The sequence below is a fragment of the Artemia franciscana genome, chromosome 21 (assembly GCF_032884065.1).
Source record: "Artemia franciscana chromosome 21, ASM3288406v1, whole genome shotgun sequence".
NCBI classification, from domain to species: Eukaryota; Metazoa; Arthropoda; class Branchiopoda; order Anostraca; family Artemiidae; genus Artemia; species Artemia franciscana.
In genome coordinates, this window is record NC_088883.1 from 33,774,050 (window position 1) to 33,797,395 (window position 23,346).

Consider the following 23,346-nt stretch of genomic DNA (forward strand, 5'->3'; position numbering starts at 1 on the left):
TTTTTTTTCATAGATTAACACAAAGAATGAGAATTCGCACGAACAATGTTCTAAAAAAATCTTAAAGTTGTCTGTATATTACAAAATTTCTGAAGACGTTTTGGCTACTAGTTCCTGCATTTATCTATATACCGCTTTGACTTGTGGCGATTCAAAAATAACAAAGCTACTAAACCTTTGGCCGAAGCTAATCTCTACATGCTAATATCTAGTGCCCTTTAAATATCACCCTAGGGCACTATCTCTAGTACCCTTTTAAAAGCGGCAACATTCACTGATATAATAAAAAAAACTGTAAAATTTGTGTGGTCTCAAATTGTGAACAGTTTTAGGTGATTGAAATGAAACATAAAATGTCAAAAAACATGACACAAAAAAAAGTCAAACCTGTAAAAATAAAATGTGTGTGGTTTCAAATGGTGAACTGTTTTAGGTGATGAAATTTAAAATAAAATTTTAAGTTCAAACTGGGTTCAGAATTCCAGATTCTAAAATTGTACTCTCCAGTAGAACCACCGTGTGTTGATGCATACACATAGGAACTAGCGAGTCTTCTAACGGCTCAATAAAGTGTACTATGGTGTTCCGTATGATAGACTTTATTATAGAATACTAGCTGGGACCCGGCGGCTTCGCCGACGGGCCCCAGCATGGCACGCTGCAGGCTTTTATATATAGATTTTCATTGTCCCTTGTGTTCTAACTGCAGACAGTTTCCTGTCTTTTCATATTGCATATATATATATATAATAATAAATTATTTATGACCCAAAAAATACATTAAACTGTGGAGTAAACACACAAAAAAAGAAAAAAACAAGAAGAAAAACATAATAACATAAATAACATAACAGCATAACAACATACAACATAACAAATTACCTCAATTCAAAAAATGGCTAAAGAGGGTCAAAAACACCAATCATTTGCTGAGTTTTAAGAGATATATCTTTAGATAAATGTTTCAGTCGCGAGGGCGCATCAACGATGTCAAATTTAGAAACGACTGTATGATTCCAATATCACCGAGGCAGACGCAGCAAATACTTGCAATACTTAAAATATCCTTTATTTTTTGTATCTTCTATTTTCTTTGTATCCTTCTTGCGAAGGAGGAAAGCAAAACCAGAAAGATAAAAAACAGTAGGGGCACAAAAACTAGAATAAAGTCCTTTTCGGTTATATCGACCACGATTTGGTGAAATTTTTCCGTAGCCAACCCGCATACTTTTCAGCACGCTGGACGTAATAGCGGAACAAGTAGACGAAAGTAACGTGGAAAAAGAGATACCCAACCATTTAATGCTTGCCCCCTCATATATATAATCAAAAATATAAGAATATAAAAGTTTGTTACGTAAGTTAATTCTTAAGTTACGTATATTTTTTACTAATAAAAACGTTCGTTAAAAATTAAAAGTTCTAGTTGCCTTTTTAAGTAACCGGAAAATTGGAGGGCAACTAGGCCTCCTTCCCCACCCCATATTTCTCATAATCGTCGGATCAAAACTAAGAGAAAGCCATTTAGCCAAAAAAACAATTATTATGCAAATTTCATCTTAATAATTTATGTACGGAGAGCCAAAATCAAACATGCATTAATTCAAAAACGTTCAGAAATTAAATAAAAAAAAACTAGTTTTTTTAACTGAAAGTAAGGAGCGACATTAAAACTTAAAACGAACAGAAATTACTCCGTATATGAAATGGGTTGTCCCCTCCGCAATCCCTCGCTCTTTACGCTAAAGTTTGACTCTTTGCCACAATTCTACTTTTTAAAACAATTAAAAACTTTAGCGCAAAGAGCGAGGGATTGCGGAGGGGACAACCCATTTCATATACGGAGTAATTTCTGTTCGTTTTAAGTTTTAATGTCGCTCCTTACTTTCAGTTAAAAAAATAGTTTTTTTATTTAATTTTATTAGAGACTTGAAAGACATTCCCAACACATAAGGGGAAACGGCATGGCCTGGCTGCCATGCCGTTTTTGACTATTGATTGACTATTGATAGTAATCTCAAATTGGCGGAGGTGTCAAACGCCAAGAGAGCACAGTTTTTGCCCTAAGTTAAAAGGAAAGGAGACAAAAAGGACTACAGATATTTTTTAACGTACCATTTTCCATCAATGGAACCTAAGGGAACCTTCTAATCAAATTTGCACTTCTATTTTTGCAAGTTCTTTGGGAAGTTTCAACAGGTCTGCTCGCTAGAAGGAAGAAAGTACTTTTCCAAGATTTATTTGAAGGACCCAATCCCATCTGTAAATTTACTGACCCTCTCCCAACTGTGGTCTATAAAATTCAATTGTGTCGTTTTTACACTCCAAACGAACTTCTCCGATTTTTTATTCTGAGGGTAATTTTATAATCGAATATTAAATAGTCTTTTTATAGCTTTAACAGAGTCCTAGCCTGGTCGGTTGGTGCGCTGGATTTGGGATCCTTTGTCTGAAAGGACGCGGGTTCGAATCCCAGTGTACCCAATTGTTCAGTTTGGGACGGGAGTCAGTGGCGTGACTCTATAAGCTTAGCCAGAGTCGACCCAGCTTTAAATGGGTACCTGGAGAAATCTGGGGAAGGTAAACAGGAAGGGTGTGCGAAAGCACAGGATGGTTGGCCCCCAGCCCCCCATTGCACTTCCTGGCTGAAGGGCCAAGAAACGGAGATCAGCACCGCCGGTAGGGACTGTAAAGTCTAATGCCGTATCCTTTTTTTTTTTTTTTTTTTTTTACCTGCAGCCCCTCAGCTTAGATTATTTGGAGCTATTTTATTTAGGGGGAGGTGGGCTCGACAACCTTTATGCTGGAAAGTTTAAAAATATTAGCTTGTTTTGTAACAAATAGTTATACAAAGATCTCTTCCATAGTAAATTAACATCTTTTGACTTGTTTATCTTGTAACTCATGACCTTTGGTACAGGACCGACAAAATAAAATAAATATACACTCGTAGATAGTTTTAGTTAACAAGTTTGGGGATTTTTATTTCCTCGATTGGCCATAAAGCCGTGATTTCGTCTAGAGGAAACGTGTAATTTCATAGAAATATATAGTAATATAATAATAATAATAATTTATTCCAGAAAAAGCCCGTGGGCCATAGGAAATTTACATAAAAAAAAACAAACAACAAATTAACTAAATTAAATTAATACTATTTAAAGAAAACGCTACCGATGTGCCGCTACAATCCCTACAAATCTTGCTATCCTTTTAATACTCAGGAAATTTGTCTCTTTCATTCTATCTACCATCCATATCTCATTCAATTTTCCTTTACCATACATCTCTCGCCTCCAATTATTCAATTCGACACATTCACACAAAAAATGTATTAAACTCTCATCCTGAGATCCACACATAGGACAAGCAATACATTCTACCTTCTCCCCTTTTCTCCCTTGATACTTCCTTTTCTCCCCAATCCAAAATCCATTTCCCGTCCAATCCAAATAAGCCTTCAAATCCTCTCTACTTAACCCAGCCTTCCAAAATACCTCCTCCCCCCAACTACCCTTTATCTGTCTATACAATTTTAACGACCCTGAACGATCCAGACTTGCCCACCATATCTGTATTTCTTGGTTCTTCAACCTCTCTTGTACCTCCATTATTACTATTTCCTCCATACCCATAATCCCCTTTCCTTCATTCCACCATTCCCCTAATCCACACTTATCTAAGATATCCTTAATCTCCGCTGGCCACCCTGTTTTACTATTCTTTCTCAACGCCTCTAAGTATGCTGCCTTTGCTACCGTAAATCTCTGCATACCCAGTATCCTAACCCAATATCTCACCATGGTCACTAGCCTCATAGATCGCAGCGATACTAGCCCTAAATCCCCCTGGATTACCAAATTACTAAACGAATCCCATAGTCCTAACATCCTCTTATAATATCTCATCATAACCACCTCAAGTTTCGGACCTTTCCGTATATAGTATGTAATTATATGTAAATAGTATATTTACATATAAAAAAGAGCCAACTACTCACTATCTTACAGATGGCCATTGGAGCCTGTTTTATGTTGCGAGAGCAACACCTTGGTTTTGTCGTTTTTTTTTGTTTTTGTTTTTTCTAGCACCCCGATTTCAGCTTATTCTTAGAAAGTGGTAAGGGTCTAACCTCTGCGGCTTTTACAGAAAGTGTGGACCTTAGGACGGATTGATGAGTATGACTTTGGATTTTGGAAAGCTTCGTAGAACTCTTGTTTGGGGCCAAAAATCTATTGTTTCTACCCATTTCTGTTCGTGATTTCAGATGAGTTTATCATTCGTTTTTTTGCACTTGTGATTGCGGTAAAGAAATGGTGTCTGATGTGCCTCTTAAACTTTAAAAGTTCTCTCATTGCTAAAGAAATTAGAGTTTATCCTTTGCTCCTTTCTAAGTGATGACGCTAGAAACTTGACCTACGGCAAAAAAAAGTCAACTTTTGAATTAAGGCAGATATATATATATATATTTTTTGACGGCAGTCGATAGCTCTTGATGAGCTGATCAAAGTATATGTCATCAATTTTTTGGTAGAAAAAATCCTTCATGAGATTTATCAGTTTGAAAGTTTAAAGGGGCTGACAAATTGAGTAGTAAGGTACACACTGAAACCAAAAATAGGCCGATACAGAAATAGTATCAGATGTGCCTCTTAAACTTCAAAATTTCTCTCATCGCTAAAGAAATTAGAGTTTATTCTTTGATCCTTTCTAAGTGAAGACGTTAGAAACTTGGCCAACGGCAAAAAAGTCAACTTTTGAACTAAGACAGATAGATTTTTTTTGACGGCAGTCGATAGCTCTTGATGAGCTGATCAAAGTATGTGTCATCCATTTTTTTGGTAGAAAAATTCCTTCATGAGGCATACCAGTTTGAAAGTTTAAAGGTGTTGACAACTTCAGTAGTAAGGGACACACTGAAACCAAAAATAGGCCGATACAAATTGTGAGACATATAGGGGAGTTTTAAGCAACAGTCGGCTTTTAGCTCATAATCATCTTCGGCGATGACGGGCTCGCAACTTTTGCTAGTTGGTGTACCTATTATTTGTTTCATGTGTATTTAATGGTAAGACTAATTTGGTTCCAGTGGTAAGACATGTAGGAGAGCGTTTAATCGAAGCGAGGAAACAAAACCAAAGTGTTGCTCTCACAACACTTTACTTGCTGAAGCCGAACAAGATTGTCGCAACGCCTCACGTTACCCATGCAACCTAGATCTTTTTGTCTTTTGATTCAAATAAATCGCGGTAATTGTAAATCTGATGTTTATATGACAAAATTTAGTATCTGATCACCGAAATGCTTTGGTATCAGAAAAGATGAGATTAAGTTCTATTAAATTCCACCTCATTGGCTTTTTTCCTATTTATTAATTTTGACGAGTTTCATGTGCTTAATTATTCACATTTTATTTCACTTTCACAAGATGTATATGACTTCATAATTAACGATATTGACTTGTTTACTAGTATATTTACTTCTTTACTAGTATATATTGCTGGTTTACTATAGCTTTTAGATTGACTATATTGACTGAATAGGATTTTTTTTCTCCCTCTCTCATCTTTATTTTCCTTTTTTTTTCGCTTTTTTTTAATGAGGTTGCTATTGTGTTCATTGAATGTTTATCAGTCACTACTAACAAGTCCTTTACCTTCTAAAGTGGCTGATGTGGTTCTTTTGTATATTGATGATATGTATACCAAAAGTCTCTCTCTCTCTCTCTCTCTCTCTCTCTCTCTCTCTCTCTCTCTCTCTCTCTCTCTCTCTCTCTCTCTCTCTCTCTCTCTCTCTTTTTCTTTCTCTCTCTCTCTCTTTCTCTTATATAGACTTGTTTTCTAGTATATATGACTTTTGTACTCGTACATAGAGATAGTATATTTCCATATTAAGGAGGGCCAACTATTCATGTTGTTTTCTGGTGGTTTTGGGGATCTGTTTCTGTCTTTCTGACTTGAAAGAATTTTGGTGATTGATGAATTTAATGCCTATATAAAAGAACTTTGGTGATTGATAAATTTAATGCCTATATGCCAAATGTATTATCGATCGCCTAGATCCTTTTCTATTAGAAAAGATGAAATTAAGTTTCATGAAATTCCATTTAATACTTTCATGTTCTTAATTGTCCATAGTATATTCCACTTTTTTATAATCAACGATATTCCTTCGTTTGTCTTTTTGTCAATGTAAGAAGGTAGAATTAGTTCGTTCGGACGTTAGTTTTCCAGAGTTGGTTAGTTGGTTTAAATGACCTTAGCTTATTCTTACTTTATAATAACTCGTTCCTTCTATAGGTGGAGCAGCTTTGCAAGCGCCACGTCTCAGCGCCACTGCTATTGCTTTAAACCTGCTTAAGTCAAAAGGCATAACTGGTCTCTATAAAGGAAATGCAGCTACTTTACTCAGAGATGTCTTCTTTTCTTTGATATATTTTCCGCTGTTTGCCAATTTAAGGGACCTTGGTCGAACTAATCAAGTTGGTAAGAGAAAATGCTTGTTTTTGCGTAGCGGATTTTCTGGTGAATATTTTTTTTATGATAAAATTTTTAGTAATATTGAAAGTGATGATGGTATCCATTAAAGTACCAAGGTCATAAAAATAATTTTTGTTTTGTTTCGTAGACCTACCTTAGGGCAATTCAGACTTAAAAACCGCAAATTTTTCACATTTTCTTTTGGATGCTTCAAGATTATAAAGTTTTCAGGAAGGTATCCTATTTTCATCGGTGTTGCTACCCTGGATTTGGAGTCGACCATAAGTTATACTGACTCCGAATTCAGACATTTTCAATATAGCGACTCCAACTCCGACTCCATTCAGCAAAAATTTACTCTGACTCCTCGTCTCTGAATCCATAGCCCTGTTTTAAAGCTTCACTTACCTAGATTTTATAAGTTATTACCAACTTCGATTCCAGCTCCGACTCCTTGATTCTGAATCCACAGCCCTGTTTTAAAGCTTCATTTACCTAGATTTTATAAGTTATTACCAACTTCAGCTCCAACTCCGACTCCTCGACTCTGAATCCACAGCCCTGTTTTAAAGCATCATTTGCCTAGATTTTATAAGTTATACCGACTTTGATTCCAGTTCTGACTCCTCGACTTTGAATCCACAGCCCTGTTTAAAGCTTCATTTGACTAAATTTTAAAGTTATAACCGAGTTTGACTCCGACTTTGACTCTAGACATTAGCAATATTCTGAAGTCCAACTCCGACCCCATTCAGCAAAACTTACAAAAGCTCCAACTCCACATCCCTGGTTGCCACGGATAACTGTGAAAAGAAATAAGCGAAATTAAATTAGTCAAATTTGACATTGCTTTTCTTCCAAAAAATTCAATTATTAAAAATCTGTGGTTGCCCAAAAATAACTACACCTTCAAGGGAAATCTACACCTTCTTAAGCTGTTTAGTGCCGTATGTTTTTAGCTTATTTTTCGCCGATTTTTCTCCAAAGTTCCTTTTATTTTAATTTAGTGCTGGCTAAACTTCGTAACTGCTTACGGATGTCCTTTTCATAAAGAAGTGTTTTTTCGATTCTTCCTAATTTTTAAGGTGCAAGAAACTTTAAGGGTAAACAATCTTTTGATTCCAAAGATAGCTACATTTTCAAAGGATATGTGCACATTCTGAAGCTATTTGGTGCAATTTGTTTTAGCTTTTTTGCTAAAGTTTTTTGGGCAGTCTCATATTTTCGTCAGTGTTGCCACGTTGAGTCATGAAATAAACAAGGAAAGCTAATTAGCTAAATTTGGTAACGCTTTTATCCCGTACAAATCCAAAGATTAACAACCTGTTGAATCCAAGGTCATTTGCATCTTCGAAGGATGTACACACCTTTTGAGGTATTTGGTGCCATATGCTTTTAGCTTTTTGCTGAGGTTTTTTGGGCAGTCTAAAATTATCGTCAGTGTTGCCACTTTGAGTCATGAAATAAACAAGAAAAGATAATTAGCTAAATTTGACAACGCTTTTATCACATAAAAATTCAAAGATTAACGACCTGTTGAATCCCAAGGACATCTACACCTTCAAACGACATATAAATCTTCTGAAGCTATTTGGTGCCATTTGTTTTTAGCTTTTCCGCTGAATTTTTTTACTTTTTTTAATTTATTTCATTTGACACCCAATACTACCAAAAACTGCGTAACCTCATATTGATGTCGTTTTCATTAAAAAGTAATTATACGATTTTCTCCAAATTTCTTCAAATATAAATAATTGTGTAAGTTTTCACTTAACCGAATCAGACAATCAGATTTCATTTTTCATCGTCCTTGGTACATTAAGAATGAAAATTGAAAATTTGGATTCCCATGTAGAAATTAAATCGACTTCCCCAGAAGAACCTTCGTTGTGATTGTGCTTTGCCAAGTCTGTCATCACTAACACCCGAACCGAGAAAATTCTCCCACATTATGCCAATATAGGTATTACTGATACAATTATTACCGATCTTATAACCAATACAACTGTTACCGTTTTCGTACGATTAAATGTTCAATTAAAATGTAAGGTTTGTAATACAGTATTCAATTGCATCAAGGGAAGCTTGAAGCTCGAGTACCTTCCCTGCAAAAACCCTTACACGTTAGTTTTCGAACAAGTATTTTCGAACACTAAAAATTATCGATTATTGCCAATGCAGTTATTACCGTTACATTTATCAATAGTGTTCATATCGATTCAATTGTCAATTCTATTTTTATTGATACAACTACCAATATGATTATTGCTACCATTTTCAGAAAAACTAGAAAATTTATTTCCTCCTATAAATGTTAGCAGTAAACTAGTACTTACTGTGCGAGCTCTGTTTGTAGTAATTATTGGCGTTGTATCACAAAATTGCCTCTTTTACCAATGCAGCTGTTACCGTTACAATTACCGATTTAATTCTTATTATTTCAATTACACATTCTATTATTGTCGATACAACTACCAATGTACATATTAGCCTACTGATACAATTAACAATACAATTATTAGCGTTTGCCATGCTTTGGGAATGCTGTGTATGTTTATTACCAATGCAGTTATTAGCGCTACAATTTCCAATGCAATTATTACTGATACAATTAGCGTTACAACTATCGCCGTTTACAAAGGGTTGAAAACATTAAATGGTAAAGGTTGCAATACAGCTTTCAATATTATCAAGTGAAGTTAGAAGCTGAAGTAGCTTCCATGCAAATACTCTCCACGTTAATTTTCGAAAAAGCCCTAAAACCTGATCATAAGAAACTGCCATTTTCAGAAAAACTAGAAAATTTAGTTCTTCCTATGCGTGCTAACAGTAAACTAACAGTTACTGTGCGAGCTCCGTTCGATGGTAACTATTGCCGTTGTATCACAAAATTACCGTTTTTTGCCATGCAGCTATTACCGTTACGATTATCTATACAATTATAAATAAGAATGGGTCTGGAAAATTGTAGTTTTATTCGCTATTTTAAGAACTGAAATTTGAAGTAATCCTTATGTATAGTATCAAGTATCATAGTATGAAGGAAAGGCTCATCTTTCAGTTTTTTTAGCCTTGAAGATTTCTTTAGACTTGGACACACTGTCGTGTTTTTGGCCATTTTAAGGAAAACTAGGAAATTTATTTCCTCCTAAGAAAAGCAAATTCCAGCAGTAGCCTAGAAGTTGCTATGTGAGCCCCCTTCGATATTAGTTATTACCGCTGCAATAAAGAAATTACTGTTTATTACCAATGCAGTTATTACTCTTTCAATTACCAATGCAATTACTACCGTTTACAATATGTTTAAAACTTTAAATGGTAACTGTTGCAGTACACCAGTCGATTGCATGTAGAGAAGCTCAAATATGTCCCATGCAAATGCTCCTCCGCGCTGTTTTTCGAACAAGCCCTAAAACCGGATCACAAGGAACTACCACTTTTCAGTAAAACTAGGAAATTTATTTCCTCCTAAGAAAAGGAAATTCTAGCAGTTGCTATGTAATCCCCCTTCGATATTAATTATTACCGCGGTAACAAAGACATTATTGTTTATTACCAATGCAGTTATTACTGATGTAATTACCAATACAATTACTACCGTTTACAATATGCAATGTTCAGCATAACTGGAAAATTTTTATTCTATTCCGGGTAAATGAAATGCGATTTTTAAACTAGCAGTTGCTGAATATGAATATCTTTGTCCGATGGAGCTTTTACTTTCATGTGTATACTTTGAATCAATTCTTAGAAGAAGTTTATTATATTTGCTGTGCCGAAAACCTGAGCTAAAAATAGAACTAAAAAATGATCTAACATGAGCGTTATATTTCCTATCTGAAATATAATTGTGAATTAAATCTCAATTTGCATGGTTTCTAGTGCATCATTTCAAATACTGTTTGCAACACTGCAATTTCTGATATTTTCTTCCATGTTTCTTTAGATTGGAATGAAACGCTTTAGAAACTGTACTTCGTTTTTGTTGTTTTATAGATGAGGCCCCTTTCTATTGGTCATTTACGTCAGGATTAATAGCTGGAGGGGTTGCAGCAGTGGCAGCGAATCCAGCCGATGTCATCAAAACACGATTGCAACTTCTTACAAGAGGTGCTAACGAACGAGCATATACGGGGATACCTGACGCCTTTAGGTAAGTCTTGTGAGAGTTGCTACTAAATGAGCATATACGGCTATACCTAACGTCTTTAGGTAAGTCTTAAACTGGACATTGTCTGTTAAACGCTTACTTTATGAGAAGTATATCTTGCCACTCTTGCATATTATTAGGGGTTGAAGGAAGGGTTCCCCTCAATATATATTAAGAACTCTCCTAAGACTCTCTTCCCAAACCTAACCGGGTAAGGGAAATAACCAACTGCGGCGTTAGAAAATATAACTTACTTTTATTGACCGAAGTGTCATTCCAACAACATGAACTTTTCTAAACTCTAAGACGAACTTGAAAGAACTCTTTACAAACTATCTTCGAACTAACTAAAAACATATGTACGCACAAAAAGTCAACTCACTAAATGCTTGCTTAGAGGTATAATTAAATATATAATAATTAGATAATTAATATAATTTAATTATCTATTAATATATATTAATTAATAATTAATCATTAATTAATATAATTAATAAATATATAATAATTAAATAATTAAGAGGTATAATTATAAGCAAATGCTTGCTTAGATTGCTTAGAGCTTTATTAGAGGTATATTTTGCCACTGTTGCCCATCATATCGTACAAAAGTATTATTTATTTCTCTTAATAAACTAGTGGGTTTTGACAACAGTTAGCTTGAACATACAGTTTTTTGGTAAGCAAGAACTTCAACGCTAGCAATTTTGCATGTAAGGTTCACCTCGCCATCAACAAAGTACTGATCGCCGCTATTCTTGCCACCGGTATGCTTTAATTCATTTCAAATTCAGTTCAAACATTTTATTGGCCTCTAAAATTGAAGAGCTTCCAAAATGAAATATTTGTTTAGACAAATCATGGTTGCAGTATCAGATCCAGCCTAGTAAAGAACAAGGTTTAGCTTATAGTAACTGAAAGATTGAAAAGGTATTTTAACAAAAACTGTCGAGTGAGTAAGAACCGGTGTTTTGTTGGTGATTCAGGAATGCTAACTATTGTTTCGATGTATGTTAATGGTAAAAGTTTCGTTGTATAAACACATATATTATAAAGAATATTGCATTGGATTTTTACAATCCCTAGCGGCTCTGCTGATTTCCGTTCTATGGCCCTTCAACCAGGAAGTGCAAGGGGGCTTGGGGCCAACCATCCTGTGTTTTCGTACGCCCTTCCTTCCCCAGATTTCTACAGGTGCCCATTTAGAGCTGGGTCGACTCTGACTAAGCTTGCAGAGTCACATCACTCACCCCGTTCATTATAAATAATTCAATTCGTTTTCAATTCGTTTATTAACAAAACAACAAATCACACACTATAAACTAACTACACCCTAAGAGAGCACTGCCCGTAACGGGCAGTATATAACCAGCGACACCAGGACTCGAACTCATGTCCTCTGGAACCAACTGTCTTAAGTCTAGCGCGCTAACCACTTGGCTAGGACGGCTCTAAACAGATATATGGGGCTTTCGGAAATAGTCTGAAACCCCCAGAAAAATTGCGTCGGATCGAAATAAAAATTACACCATTAGAATTACCATAGCCGAAAACCGAAATGGACTGAATATAATATAAAATATATTATACAATACAAAATAATATATATTTTATAAAATAATAAATAAAGCATATTAAATAATAAATAAATATACAAAAAAAAAATTATTATATTATAAATTATACAATGTAAAAATATAACTACAAAAGCAAATGTAAATAGTTATCAATAGACAGCACCAGTATGAAGCAACAAAACTGAGCAAACCTAAATTTTTCTTAGAGTGCTTAATAACTTTTCTAGACTTTCAAAAACAAAAAAAGATCATGAGCAATTGATTTAATTTTTGTTGTTCCTTACTCATTAACAAAATGGGATCTTTTATAGCATATTGTTTCATCATTAAAGCTAAATAAAATTCAAAATCAGGATGATTAGAAAAACCAAGATATGGTAACCATCCTGAAGATAAAAGAACTTAAGGTAGAGCTAGAGAATTAAAACGATTATAGTGACTTTCTAATTAAAAAATCGTGGAGAGAAATTGCAGTACGAAAGCTTGCAGAAATACAAGAACGGAGAGATTTCATTGTATGTACTAATTATACAGCATATACTTCATATCCCTTGGGGGCAAAGGACTATAAGAGATACTTGAGTGAAGAAAAGACTCAAACAATATCAGAAGGATGTCAAATTTATCTCTTGACCCTAATATTATTATTATTATTAATATTATATAATATTAATATAATATAATTAATATAATTATAATATTATTAATACTAGAAGGCTCCAGACCAATAATTAAAAGTTGGCAGTTTTCTGCCTTAAATCTTAGACCAAAATTTTGAAAAGCTATATATACGTGATCTAGTCAACAAGACATGCTTAAATTATTTCATTTTTTTCATACTTTTCATGAGTTTGTTGAACACATATCTTGTCCTCAATTCTTGGTAAAGATTTCTGTTACATTCTTTATTTTGTTTTTCTTCTCTTTTTTTAATCGAAAGAGATATCGAGATGCATGAGGGCTTTGTTCATATTTTTTATTGTGAAAGTCTTCGCGTTTTTGTCAGCTTCCTTTTCCGGTTCTAGTTCATTTATTACAAACAATTTAAAAAATTAATAATTAGTTGCAATTTTCTAGCAGAGGGAAGCTCATTATGTAGACATAAAAAAATGATATTTTTTTTTAAACTATAAAAGTATTGTTCTTTCTCACTTTCATTATGGATTTCAAAACTTTATAATTATTGCTGTTTGGAAAGAGATTTGATTGACCCAATAACATCTTTTCTATTATTATTTTTTATTGTCAATTGAATTATTGTCCGCAAGTTTTTTATAAAGTTGGATTTTTTGAAATCTTCGAAATAGCTAATTATTTGAAATGTAGTGCCGGTTCCAGTCTTAATTTCACATCATTGAATTAGTTAAGCTCAGTAACGAAAAAAATATATTTATATATGTTTAGTAATAAAAATGAATGTTAAGCCAGTTTACTTAGAAATTCTGTTGAGGCTTATAATAGACATTTTAAAACATTTATTAGGAACAAGGCTATATCCAGGATTTTTGCTTGGGGAGGGGGAGGGATACGAAATTTTTTTATCAAAAGTTTGTTTATGCATTATTCGCTACGATTTGACGAATCAGAAGAAAACATGGGGGATGGGGGTCCAAACACACTCCCCTCCCTAGATACGGCCTTGATTAGGAATGTTTCAAACTGCAGAGTTATGAGGCTAAAGTGGCATTGTTTGTTGAGGCTTTATTTTGGAGAATAACATAATTCACAGTTTCATTTATTTTTTGCTTAGCGCAGAATGTGTTGAAGTACCAGGACAGTGACAATGAAATTTGACTATTGAATTGGTCAAGTGGAAACTTGATCTGGTGTCTGGTATCTGGTGTATCTGGTGTTTCTAGTATTCCCTGGTCTTTAGTTAAAGTACGAAGGATAGTGGAGATGAAATATGATTGTTTGAACTGGTTAAGTGGAAACTTGCACAACCGTAGAGATAAAGAATTAGTAAAAAATCTTGATTCAATTTTTAATGAAAAAACCTTCCATGTGCAGTTATGCAGTCTTTAATAGCAGTAGATGCGGAATTACAAAGAAAAACATGGGTAAATAATAAGTTAAAAACATATGATGTAACCCTCCTTTGAGGTCTTAGAAAGAGTTTAAAGTTGAAATTTTTACGGAGTAAAAGCGTCGTCAAATTTGGCCAATTAGTTTCGCTTGTTTGATTCCACAATTTTATGTGGCAACACTGACGAAAATATGATAGTGCCTTAGAAACTCTAAAGACAAATATTAGAGAATCGTGGTTGTTGGGTATGAATAGACTTACTTAAGATCTTTTTGACCTGTCATTTTTTTTGCAGTAGGGGCTGCTAAATTAAAAAAAAGAAACATGGGCGAATAACAAGCTAAAAACATATGGCACAAAACAGCTTAAGAGTGCATAGCTTTCTTTTGAAAGTGTAGGTGTCTTTGGAAATCACCAGGCTGTAATATTCGAAATTTTACGGAGTTACGCTTGTTACGCTTAGTTAGTTTTGCCTGTTTATTTTCGCGATTCAACGTGGCAACACTGACAAAAATGTGATACTGCCTCAGACACTACAAAAGAAAAAATCTTTAAAAATCGCGGTTTTTTGGCTATGAATATACATAAGATAGATCTTTTTTACCCATCTTTTTTGGATCATTTTTTGGTAGTAGGGGCTTCTAAATTTAAAAACAGAAATATGGGCAAATAACAAGCTAAAACTTCTGGCATTAAAAAAGCTTAAGAAGGTGTAGCTTTCATTTGAAGCTGTAGATGTCCTTGGTAATCAACAGGTTGTTAATGCTTATGTTTTTACGGGTGAAAAATGCTGTCAAATTTAACTAATTAGTTTTGCTTGTTTATCCATGACTCAACGTGGTAACACTGACGAAAATTTGATACTGCCTTAGATAAATTCAGAAGGAACATCTTTGAAAATCGTGGTTATTGGGTATGAATAGACCTAGGATAGTTCTTTTTGACCCGTCATTTTTTTGTAGTAGGGGCTGCTAAATTTATAGAAAAAAGAAACATGGGCAAAAAACATGCTAAAAACGTAAGGCACAAAACACCGTAAGAAAGTATAGCTTTCCTTTGAAAGTGTGGGCGTCCTTGTAAATCAACAGGCTATTAATGTTTGAATTTTACTTTTTCAATTTGAGGTTGTCAAATTTAACTAATTAGTTTCCCTTGCTGTATTTCCACGACTCAACGTTGCAGCACTGACGAAAATGTGTTCCTTCCTTAGAAAATCTAAAAGAAACCCCCCTCCCCCCAAAAATCCAAGGTTTTGGCACGTAGTGCCGATGCCTGGGAATTTTGGGTATCTTAGGCGTCTTAATTCAGCTTATGTGTCCGCACTTGTCAGCAAACTTGACGGTTTTGTCGGTAAATTCTTTATATCCCCCCTCCAAACTTAAAACTCTAGCTTCGCCCCCGCCTAGGGGTGGTAGTGCCCCTGGGTAAAATTAATTACAGCGCCACCTCCCGACTAAAATAAGTAAAAAAGTTAAATCGAAGTGGAAATTTGATCAAAGTGGACAACCTCCAATCGTGACCTCCCCTATCTGTGGCGCCCGGGGCAGCTTATCTGGTTTCTCCCCATCCCCCTTTAAAAGACTCTCGGTGTACCTAGCGTGAATATAACCGCAAAATTTAATTAAATTAAACAGGTCCAATGGAAATAAAAAATTACTGGTGTCACTACCAGTACAGTATCACTGTACCACTAAGAGTGGCCACAGTGCAACTGACCCAACAGAACTAGAACCAATCAAAATAATATATTTAAATTACTGAAGTCCAAAAATTACGTGGTTGATAGCTTCTAGGTGCTGACAGTTTAAGAAAGTTTAGTTTTCCTTTAAAAGTGTGGCTGTCCTTGTAAATCATAACCGCATAGGTCGCAAAAATACATCAAAATTACTGCCTGAGCTTGGCGACCCCATAAAAAGGACAGAAAAAGGAATAACATATTCCCCGTTCACTGCCCGTGTGTTTTGCGTTGTCAAGATTTGTAAAAATTCAAACATTAGTAGCCTGTTGATTTACAAAAACACCCACACTTTTTAAGGAAAACTATACTATCTGGTGCTGACAAGTGTGCTCGCAACGTCATTTAAGTTATCTACAGCTTTAAGTTAAATGTTATCAATTATTATTAAATCATTATTAAATTATTAAATTATAAACAATTATTATTAAATTAAATGCTTCAAGTTATCTTCATCGTGGTTGTAGTCTCTACAGCTTTAAGTCTAAGAATTACAGTATTAAGTCTTGAAACTTATAAAGAAATGAAAAATAACTAAAAAATCAAGTTTGTTTTGACCCAGGCTTAAATTTCAGGAAATAGGCAAATTATTTTGTTTCAAGCTATTTTTTTCTATTAATCAACAATATTTTTCTATTATACAACAATATAGGCTAATAAATCGTAAGCTAATTCAAGAACAAAAGGTTGTCAAATTTCTTATTGGAAAAAGAACTTTTTCCATCTTCGATCTAAAGAATAGTTAATTGAATATATTTTGAAATATTTATATGTTTCTTATAGATAACTTAAGAATTTTTTATTGGAATGCTGAATGGATTTTTCCTTTTCTTTTTACAAATTTATTATAATTTATTGTCTTGCAATTTTTTTGCTAAGTAACTTCTGATTTTTAGGCCTCTTATTACACTTGCTGCATCTTTCTTTGTGGTTTTCATGTTTTCGGTTTGGAGTACCTAGCGTGAATGTCCAATTCGGGACATACCAAAATTCGGGTTTCACAACGTCTTTAAAGTTAGGTATTCGAAACGTGGAAACACGAGAGTTTGTCATTATTATTGCTATTTGATTGTGTTTTTTGTCTACTGATGATCTTTGTCTGACATTGCGTTGAATATAGCTATACTTTATGCTGCTTAAATTTTTTTTTTTGTTAAATAATTTTTTTTATTTCAGATCAATTGTTCGAGAGGAGGGATTTTCTGCTTTCATGAAGGGTGCTGGGTGCAGAGTAATGGTGATAGCACCCCTTTTCGGCATTGCACAAACAGTATATTATTTGGGTGTGGCTGAGAGAATCCTTGGGATCAAAAATTGACTTAAATCTACTTATGTAGGGTGTATGGACTAGTTTTCGAACTGTAGACAAAAATTATGCTTGACGAAGATCTATCAATGAAACCGAACTTTCGTATATATTTTAATGAAAAATTCATTTACACAATCTCGTGAGATTTTAAAATCTGGGCATCAGTTTATATAAAGTTAATTTGAGCGATAGTTGAACATCATAAACGCATAGTTGAGATTTCTATTTTTTGGAATTTTGCTTATCTGGATTTTCCTGGTAATTGCGTAGAAGTAATAATGGAAGCATGGACACATAGGGTGTGGAAGGGACTGGCCGCCCCTGAAATCTTGAATTATCCTAATTTCTGGAAAATATATTTAAATTTTCAAAAAATGTTTGCTTTTCTAATAGTCTCCTCCCCCCCCCCCCCCTAAAAAAACTACGCCTGGACTTGGATGGCTGGATACTATCATAGGAGAAAACTAGAACGGTATATTTTAAGCTTCATTCTTGCTCTAAAATTTGAACTTCCCTGAATGTGACGTCGCCTCTCAAGGACTGAGCTCGAAGCTTAGCCGTCTGAAGACAAATCCCGTATTTAAACTTTTTGTTATCCCAAAATAGCACGTCTCTTAGGTCTGTGGTATTTGAGCCTTTCAGAAGCCAAAACTATTAAGTCCTCTTTTAAATTTGGATTCTAACCATTAACACATGGCTAACTCTTAACTTTGTATCTTTATCCTTTTCTCTAAATTACCAATATAATGCATTGACACAAAATATTATTTTGTGTCAATATTTATAAATGAGTTTTAATTTTGAATAACTGTACGTGTTCATTTGTACAATCAAATTATATGAGAGTTATACCAAAAATAATAATAAACATTTTCCTCAAGAATAGACTACTTTATTTTCATCAATTTACAAAAAACAAATAATTGAACAAGTGATTTTTTAATTAAGCATGGCTTAATTAATTAATTAAACTACGTCATCAATAATGCAAAAACAGGATTATTGAATATTTCTGTAATCAATCACATCAATGAACACCTACTTACCCTGGAGATTTCTTGGTAAAAAAAAAAATGGTAGAATAATCAAAACCAATGATGTGTCTCCTTTTAAAAATTTTCCGCTGTTTTCTAATTTTAATTTTTTTTTTTTTTTTTTAATTCAAAAAATGGGAATAGGTGCTCTCCTTGAATTTTCTTTCTTTTTTTCTCTCTTACTGACTTGACTAATTTTGCCTCTGAAAGGCTCATCTATGGCCTGAATAGTATTTACGATTGAACTAAAATACCTACTTCTGGAACTGATTTAGTGTAACAAAAAAAAACAGTTTTAAATATTCCAAAAGTTGTCTTTTTTTTAGTATTGTCATTACATATGCTTCTTCTTCTAGAGGACGAAATCTAGCTACATTTTTCATAAATAATCGACTTATTAACCTTCTCGATCCATTAAATTGTTTTATTTATTTCTTCTATTTCAGAAGAAGAAGAAAAAGTCGAGACTCGAGTATATTTTTCTTCGAAGCTAATTTTTGTCTACAGTCCAGAATGTGGTCTTCGGACTGTTTTTTACCTTCAGTCCAAAATGACTTCAGTTTTATGTCTTTCTATGTTTGTCTTAACTTTTTACTTCAGGATTTTGTCTAATCAAATAGCAGCATTATTTCGCTTGTGGGCGGACCACCTTCGCTATATCCTAGGATTTCGCCTATATTACCACCCAACATTTCTCGTCCTTATTCTATATTTTTTCTGTTTTGTTACCATTCAAACTTTCATTTCTCCTTTAATCTATTTTATCTCTTATCTTTTCACTACTCTACAAAAAGTAGTTGTAATTTTACAAATAGTCCTCTAGTATTTTTAAGACCCCTTCCTCTGACAAAGATTTTGGGTGAAAAGATACATACACAGGTAGGATTTGGGGTCCATACGCCCAAATTCTGACGATTTTTTTTTTCATATGTGCCCAAATTCTAAGCTCTGGTGATTTTTTTTTTTTGCTATTTACACCAAAATTCTGTTGTTTTTTGTTTGTTTTTTTTCATATGTGCCCAAATTCTGAGTTCTGACGTTTTTTTTCCCTAATACGGCCAAATTCAAACGATTTTTTTTTATATGCGCTCAAATTCTGAAGATTTTTTTCCATATGCGCTCAATTTCTCAGTTCTGACAGTTTTTTTTAAGTTCTGGCGATTTTTTTTTCATATACAGCCAAATTCTGAAGATTTTTTTTTTGTATGCGCCCAAACTCTGAGTTCTGACATTTTTTTTTTATATATATACACCCAAATTCTTACAATTTTTTTTTTATATATATACACCCAAATTCTTACAATTTTTTTTTTATATGCGCTCAAATTCTGAAGATTTTTTCATATGCGTCCAATTTCTGAGTTCTGACAGTTTTCTTTCATTTTTTTTTTTTCTAAGCTCTGACAATTTATTTTCCATACACGCCTCAATTCTACCGATTTTTTCCATATGCGCCCGATTTCTGAGTTCTGACAATTTTTTTCATATACGCCCAAATTCTGAAGATTTTTTTCCATACACGCCCAAATTCTGAGCTTTGAGGATTGTTTCCCATATACGCCCAAATTCTGATAATTTATTTTCGAAGGGCTAAACAAAGGAATCCTTACATAGTTAAAACTCATCCCCTTATTGATCTCATTTTTAATTTAGGTGATCATAAACTTTGTATTAATGAATTTATTAATATTAAACTATTATACTTTCTATTAAGTCAATATAAAACATAAGGTTTGAAGTGCCTGTTTTGGCCAATAGCAAATCGCCAGAATTCGAAACACTGCCTAAATTTTTGAACTGAGATATAATTTCCTGCTGAGCGAGGCAAGGCCGTATCCAGAAGTGGAGGTTATGGAGTTTGAACCCCCTTCCATCCGAAATTTTAGCCCAATTCGTAAAAACGGAATAAGAAACGTACAAAAAACTAATTCTCTGCGTGTTTTTTAAACTTTTTTGTACCCCCCCCCCCCCCTCGAAGGAAGATCCTGGATACACCCTTGCTGCCAGGTGTGGGTACACAGATTGAGATTTCCTGTCTTTTTCGTTTAATTATAGCCAAAAGTTAGATGAACTAAAGAAACTTAAAAAGGCTTAAAAAATCAATAAATCCAACTTTTATAACTTATTTGAATTAATATTAAAATAAGAAGAGCAAGTATGAAATAAAAGTAATTTTTAAATAATAATTCAGTAATACTAATTAATAGGTATGTAAGGAAATTAGCAAAAGACAATAGTATAAAATAGCAGTATTTCTAGAGACATTTTGGGAAAAAATAAATTCTTCTTTGTCATTCCAAAAGTTCTTCTAAAGACGAAAACAATTCTTTCGTGATAATTTTTAGCCAAAAACTAGTATGGGTGTTTGGCAGCGGGATGGCGCTGCAGTTAAATTGGGATGGTCCAATGACCAAAATTACAAATTGCTGTTGTGCTACAAAATTAACCTAAATTGTAAAAGAGGAAGGTGAACTTTTTTTCCAGTGTGATGGGATACTACAATTTCAGTGGGAGGACTTAGGAATACTTCTTCAAAAATTTGCCTGGTGACACTTGCAATTTGTTATTTGGTTCAATCCATTTTTGGGTGAGAACTCGGCCATCCTTCTTCAATAGTTTTTGGCCATGTGCCAATTAACTTATAGGTGTGTTTGTCTTCTTGTTCTTCCGGTGTTTTTCTTCCTTCACTTTGTTCTTCCTTATTACTTTCATAAAAGGTCTAAAGCCTCCAGAAGGTGGCTTCAGGAGACCCGACGGTGTAAAGTAGTGTGGTGCATTCTTAACATTTATGAATGCTCTAATTTTCTTTCCTAAGCTAGCTTAGATTGTATAGTTACGAGTGCATTTACTTGATTCACGACAACTGTGCTAACATTCTGAACCTTGGTCTTCCCTTTTCTAGGTTTTTTTTTCATATCAGTTTAGATTGATACTTCTACTGAAGCTGTTAAGCTAAGTTCTGGAGAGATAGTAAATATAATCAAGTGTCAACCCAGTAACGCTGTAAAGATGGTAAATATTGACCCACAAACGCTGCTGTTCGAACTCTGGTTGATGTCTGATTAAAAACAAAATTTTCGGGATTCTCGCGAATAAAATGATTAAGGTACCCCAGTAGAGCACTATAGCGCATAGAGGGTCAAAACTTGTCGACTTTTCGGTTACCAGCTCTTTTTGTATGGACAGGACAGGTAGCAAGAATGTCGCCCATCCTTGGTTCTGCTGGTATCAAACCCTTGGCTCTGCGTTGCCAAGCAAGAATCAATCTACAATGCTGCTACAGTACACGATTTGAATGACTGTTTAAAAATTACAGCTAAAAACTAAGAAATAATACAAAATAATAATGACAATATTGTATAGTGGGTGCAGTAAATGTGAAACAGTATGCGCACTCAATTAACAGTGATATAAAAATGAAAATTCAAAAAATTTATAAAAAAAATAAAAATAATAATGAAAAAATTGATACTGTATTTTTACCATTGCTTTGTCGGCCTGAATAACGAATTTTACAATTTTGATTCAAGTTCCTTTTATTATCAATATCCATCCATTTATAAACAAAAAATATCCCAAAGGGCTCAATGGCCCTTCGAAATTCGTTTCTATTTCGAATTTCCATTCGAAATAGAAACGGACCGAATATTCACGTAGATTGAAACTTTTTTTTCTTACTGTGCGACATGAAATCTGGCTACCGGAATAAAATTCAACTTGTCTCAGAACCTAGCTTTACAAGGTATTTTTAGAATGAGTCAGGGGCAGCTTTGGGTAGTTTTTTTTCTGCATCAATTTTCTAATATTACTGTATACCCCTTCCCTTCTCTCTTCTCTCTTCCTTTTTATACAGATCCAAGTTATGAAGAGCATAATATTTTATAACTAACTTGATTATGAATCATTTATTGACTAGAGCAACAGCGAAAGGAACAGAATTTTATGCCGATTATGTGGCTAAGAAGATAATAATGATTTAATCGTTGTTAGCGCCAGTAAGGCTGAAAAGAGATTGGAGTTCAATCTACTATAAATTCTAATCTTCAAATTCGGATTGCTTGAATAATCTCCAATCCCGATATAGTTGATCGTGACAACACATTATTTCGAAATGCATTAGGATTCAATTAATCATGGGCTTTAGTACCTTAATTTTGGGGAATAGGATTAGGATCAATGTTTTATTTTATTGTTTAATCCTACCCTTATTAGATTGTGATATTGCCAGTCATTATTGTTGTTTTGTTTTTATTGCATGTTAATATTAATTAATTAGTTAATTTAGTTAATTAGTATTAATGTTAAAAAAAAAATTTTTATTATGTAGAAATAAAATTTGTAATGGTGTCTGTCTCGTTTCTTAGATTAGTGCTTGTGTAGAAAATTTATTAGAGAATGCAAGTATTTGTATACTAAGGGGTAAGGCTGTTTCCAGGGGGGCTACTGGATTTGACGGCCTCCCCCTTCAATATTGTGTTCGACTTTTAAAAATGCATATAAACTAATTTTTCTGCGTTTTTTTTAGAAACCCCTCCTTTTGGAAAATACCCCCTGAACAAAAATCCTGGCTACGCCCTTGCATAAGGGTTCTGACATTTTGGAAGGGAAGGGGGTAAATTCAAATATTTAAGATGTAGGGATACGTTGAAAAATCTTGGCATTCCGTGAAATAGGTTTTATCCCTCCCTTCCTCCCCCAGGCGTTTATGCCCAGAATTATGTATCGCTTTTCGGACGAGTAAATTTTATTTCCGTAACTTTACGAAATTCGTCATTGGACATTTAAAAGAGTAGACACTACTACTCCCGAGAACCATTAAAATTTACTTATTCATTTATTTGAAGAAATATAAATTTACCTCAGTTTCAACAACAAAAATTTACACCTGTTATATTTTTAAACACTTGTTTTGGGATTACTTTTGATACTAGACCCTAATTCATTAGTCAAAACTAATTACTTCTGCGCATGTTCAGGTCAGGATTCACTAATAGAGCCGGGCCTAGGGGCGCAATAAATTATTACTGAGCGGTTGT

General features: G+C 33.9%; 1 protein-coding gene across 1 annotated transcript in view; it reads left to right on the forward strand.

The window, feature by feature from the left end:
• The window catches only part of LOC136040966 (mitochondrial glutamate carrier 1-like), a 36,524-nt gene extending 18,090 nt beyond the window's left edge, over positions 1-18,434 (forward strand). The window contains exons 6-8 of the mRNA XM_065725435.1: positions 6,300-6,485; positions 10,476-10,632; positions 17,144-18,434. Of these exons, the coding sequence (XP_065581507.1) occupies positions 6,300-6,485; positions 10,476-10,632; positions 17,144-17,285 (485 nt within the window). The 3' untranslated portion in view covers positions 17,286-18,434. The remainder of the gene's footprint in view (positions 1-6,299; positions 6,486-10,475; positions 10,633-17,143) is intronic.
• Positions 18,435-23,346: the final 4,912 nt, after the last annotated feature.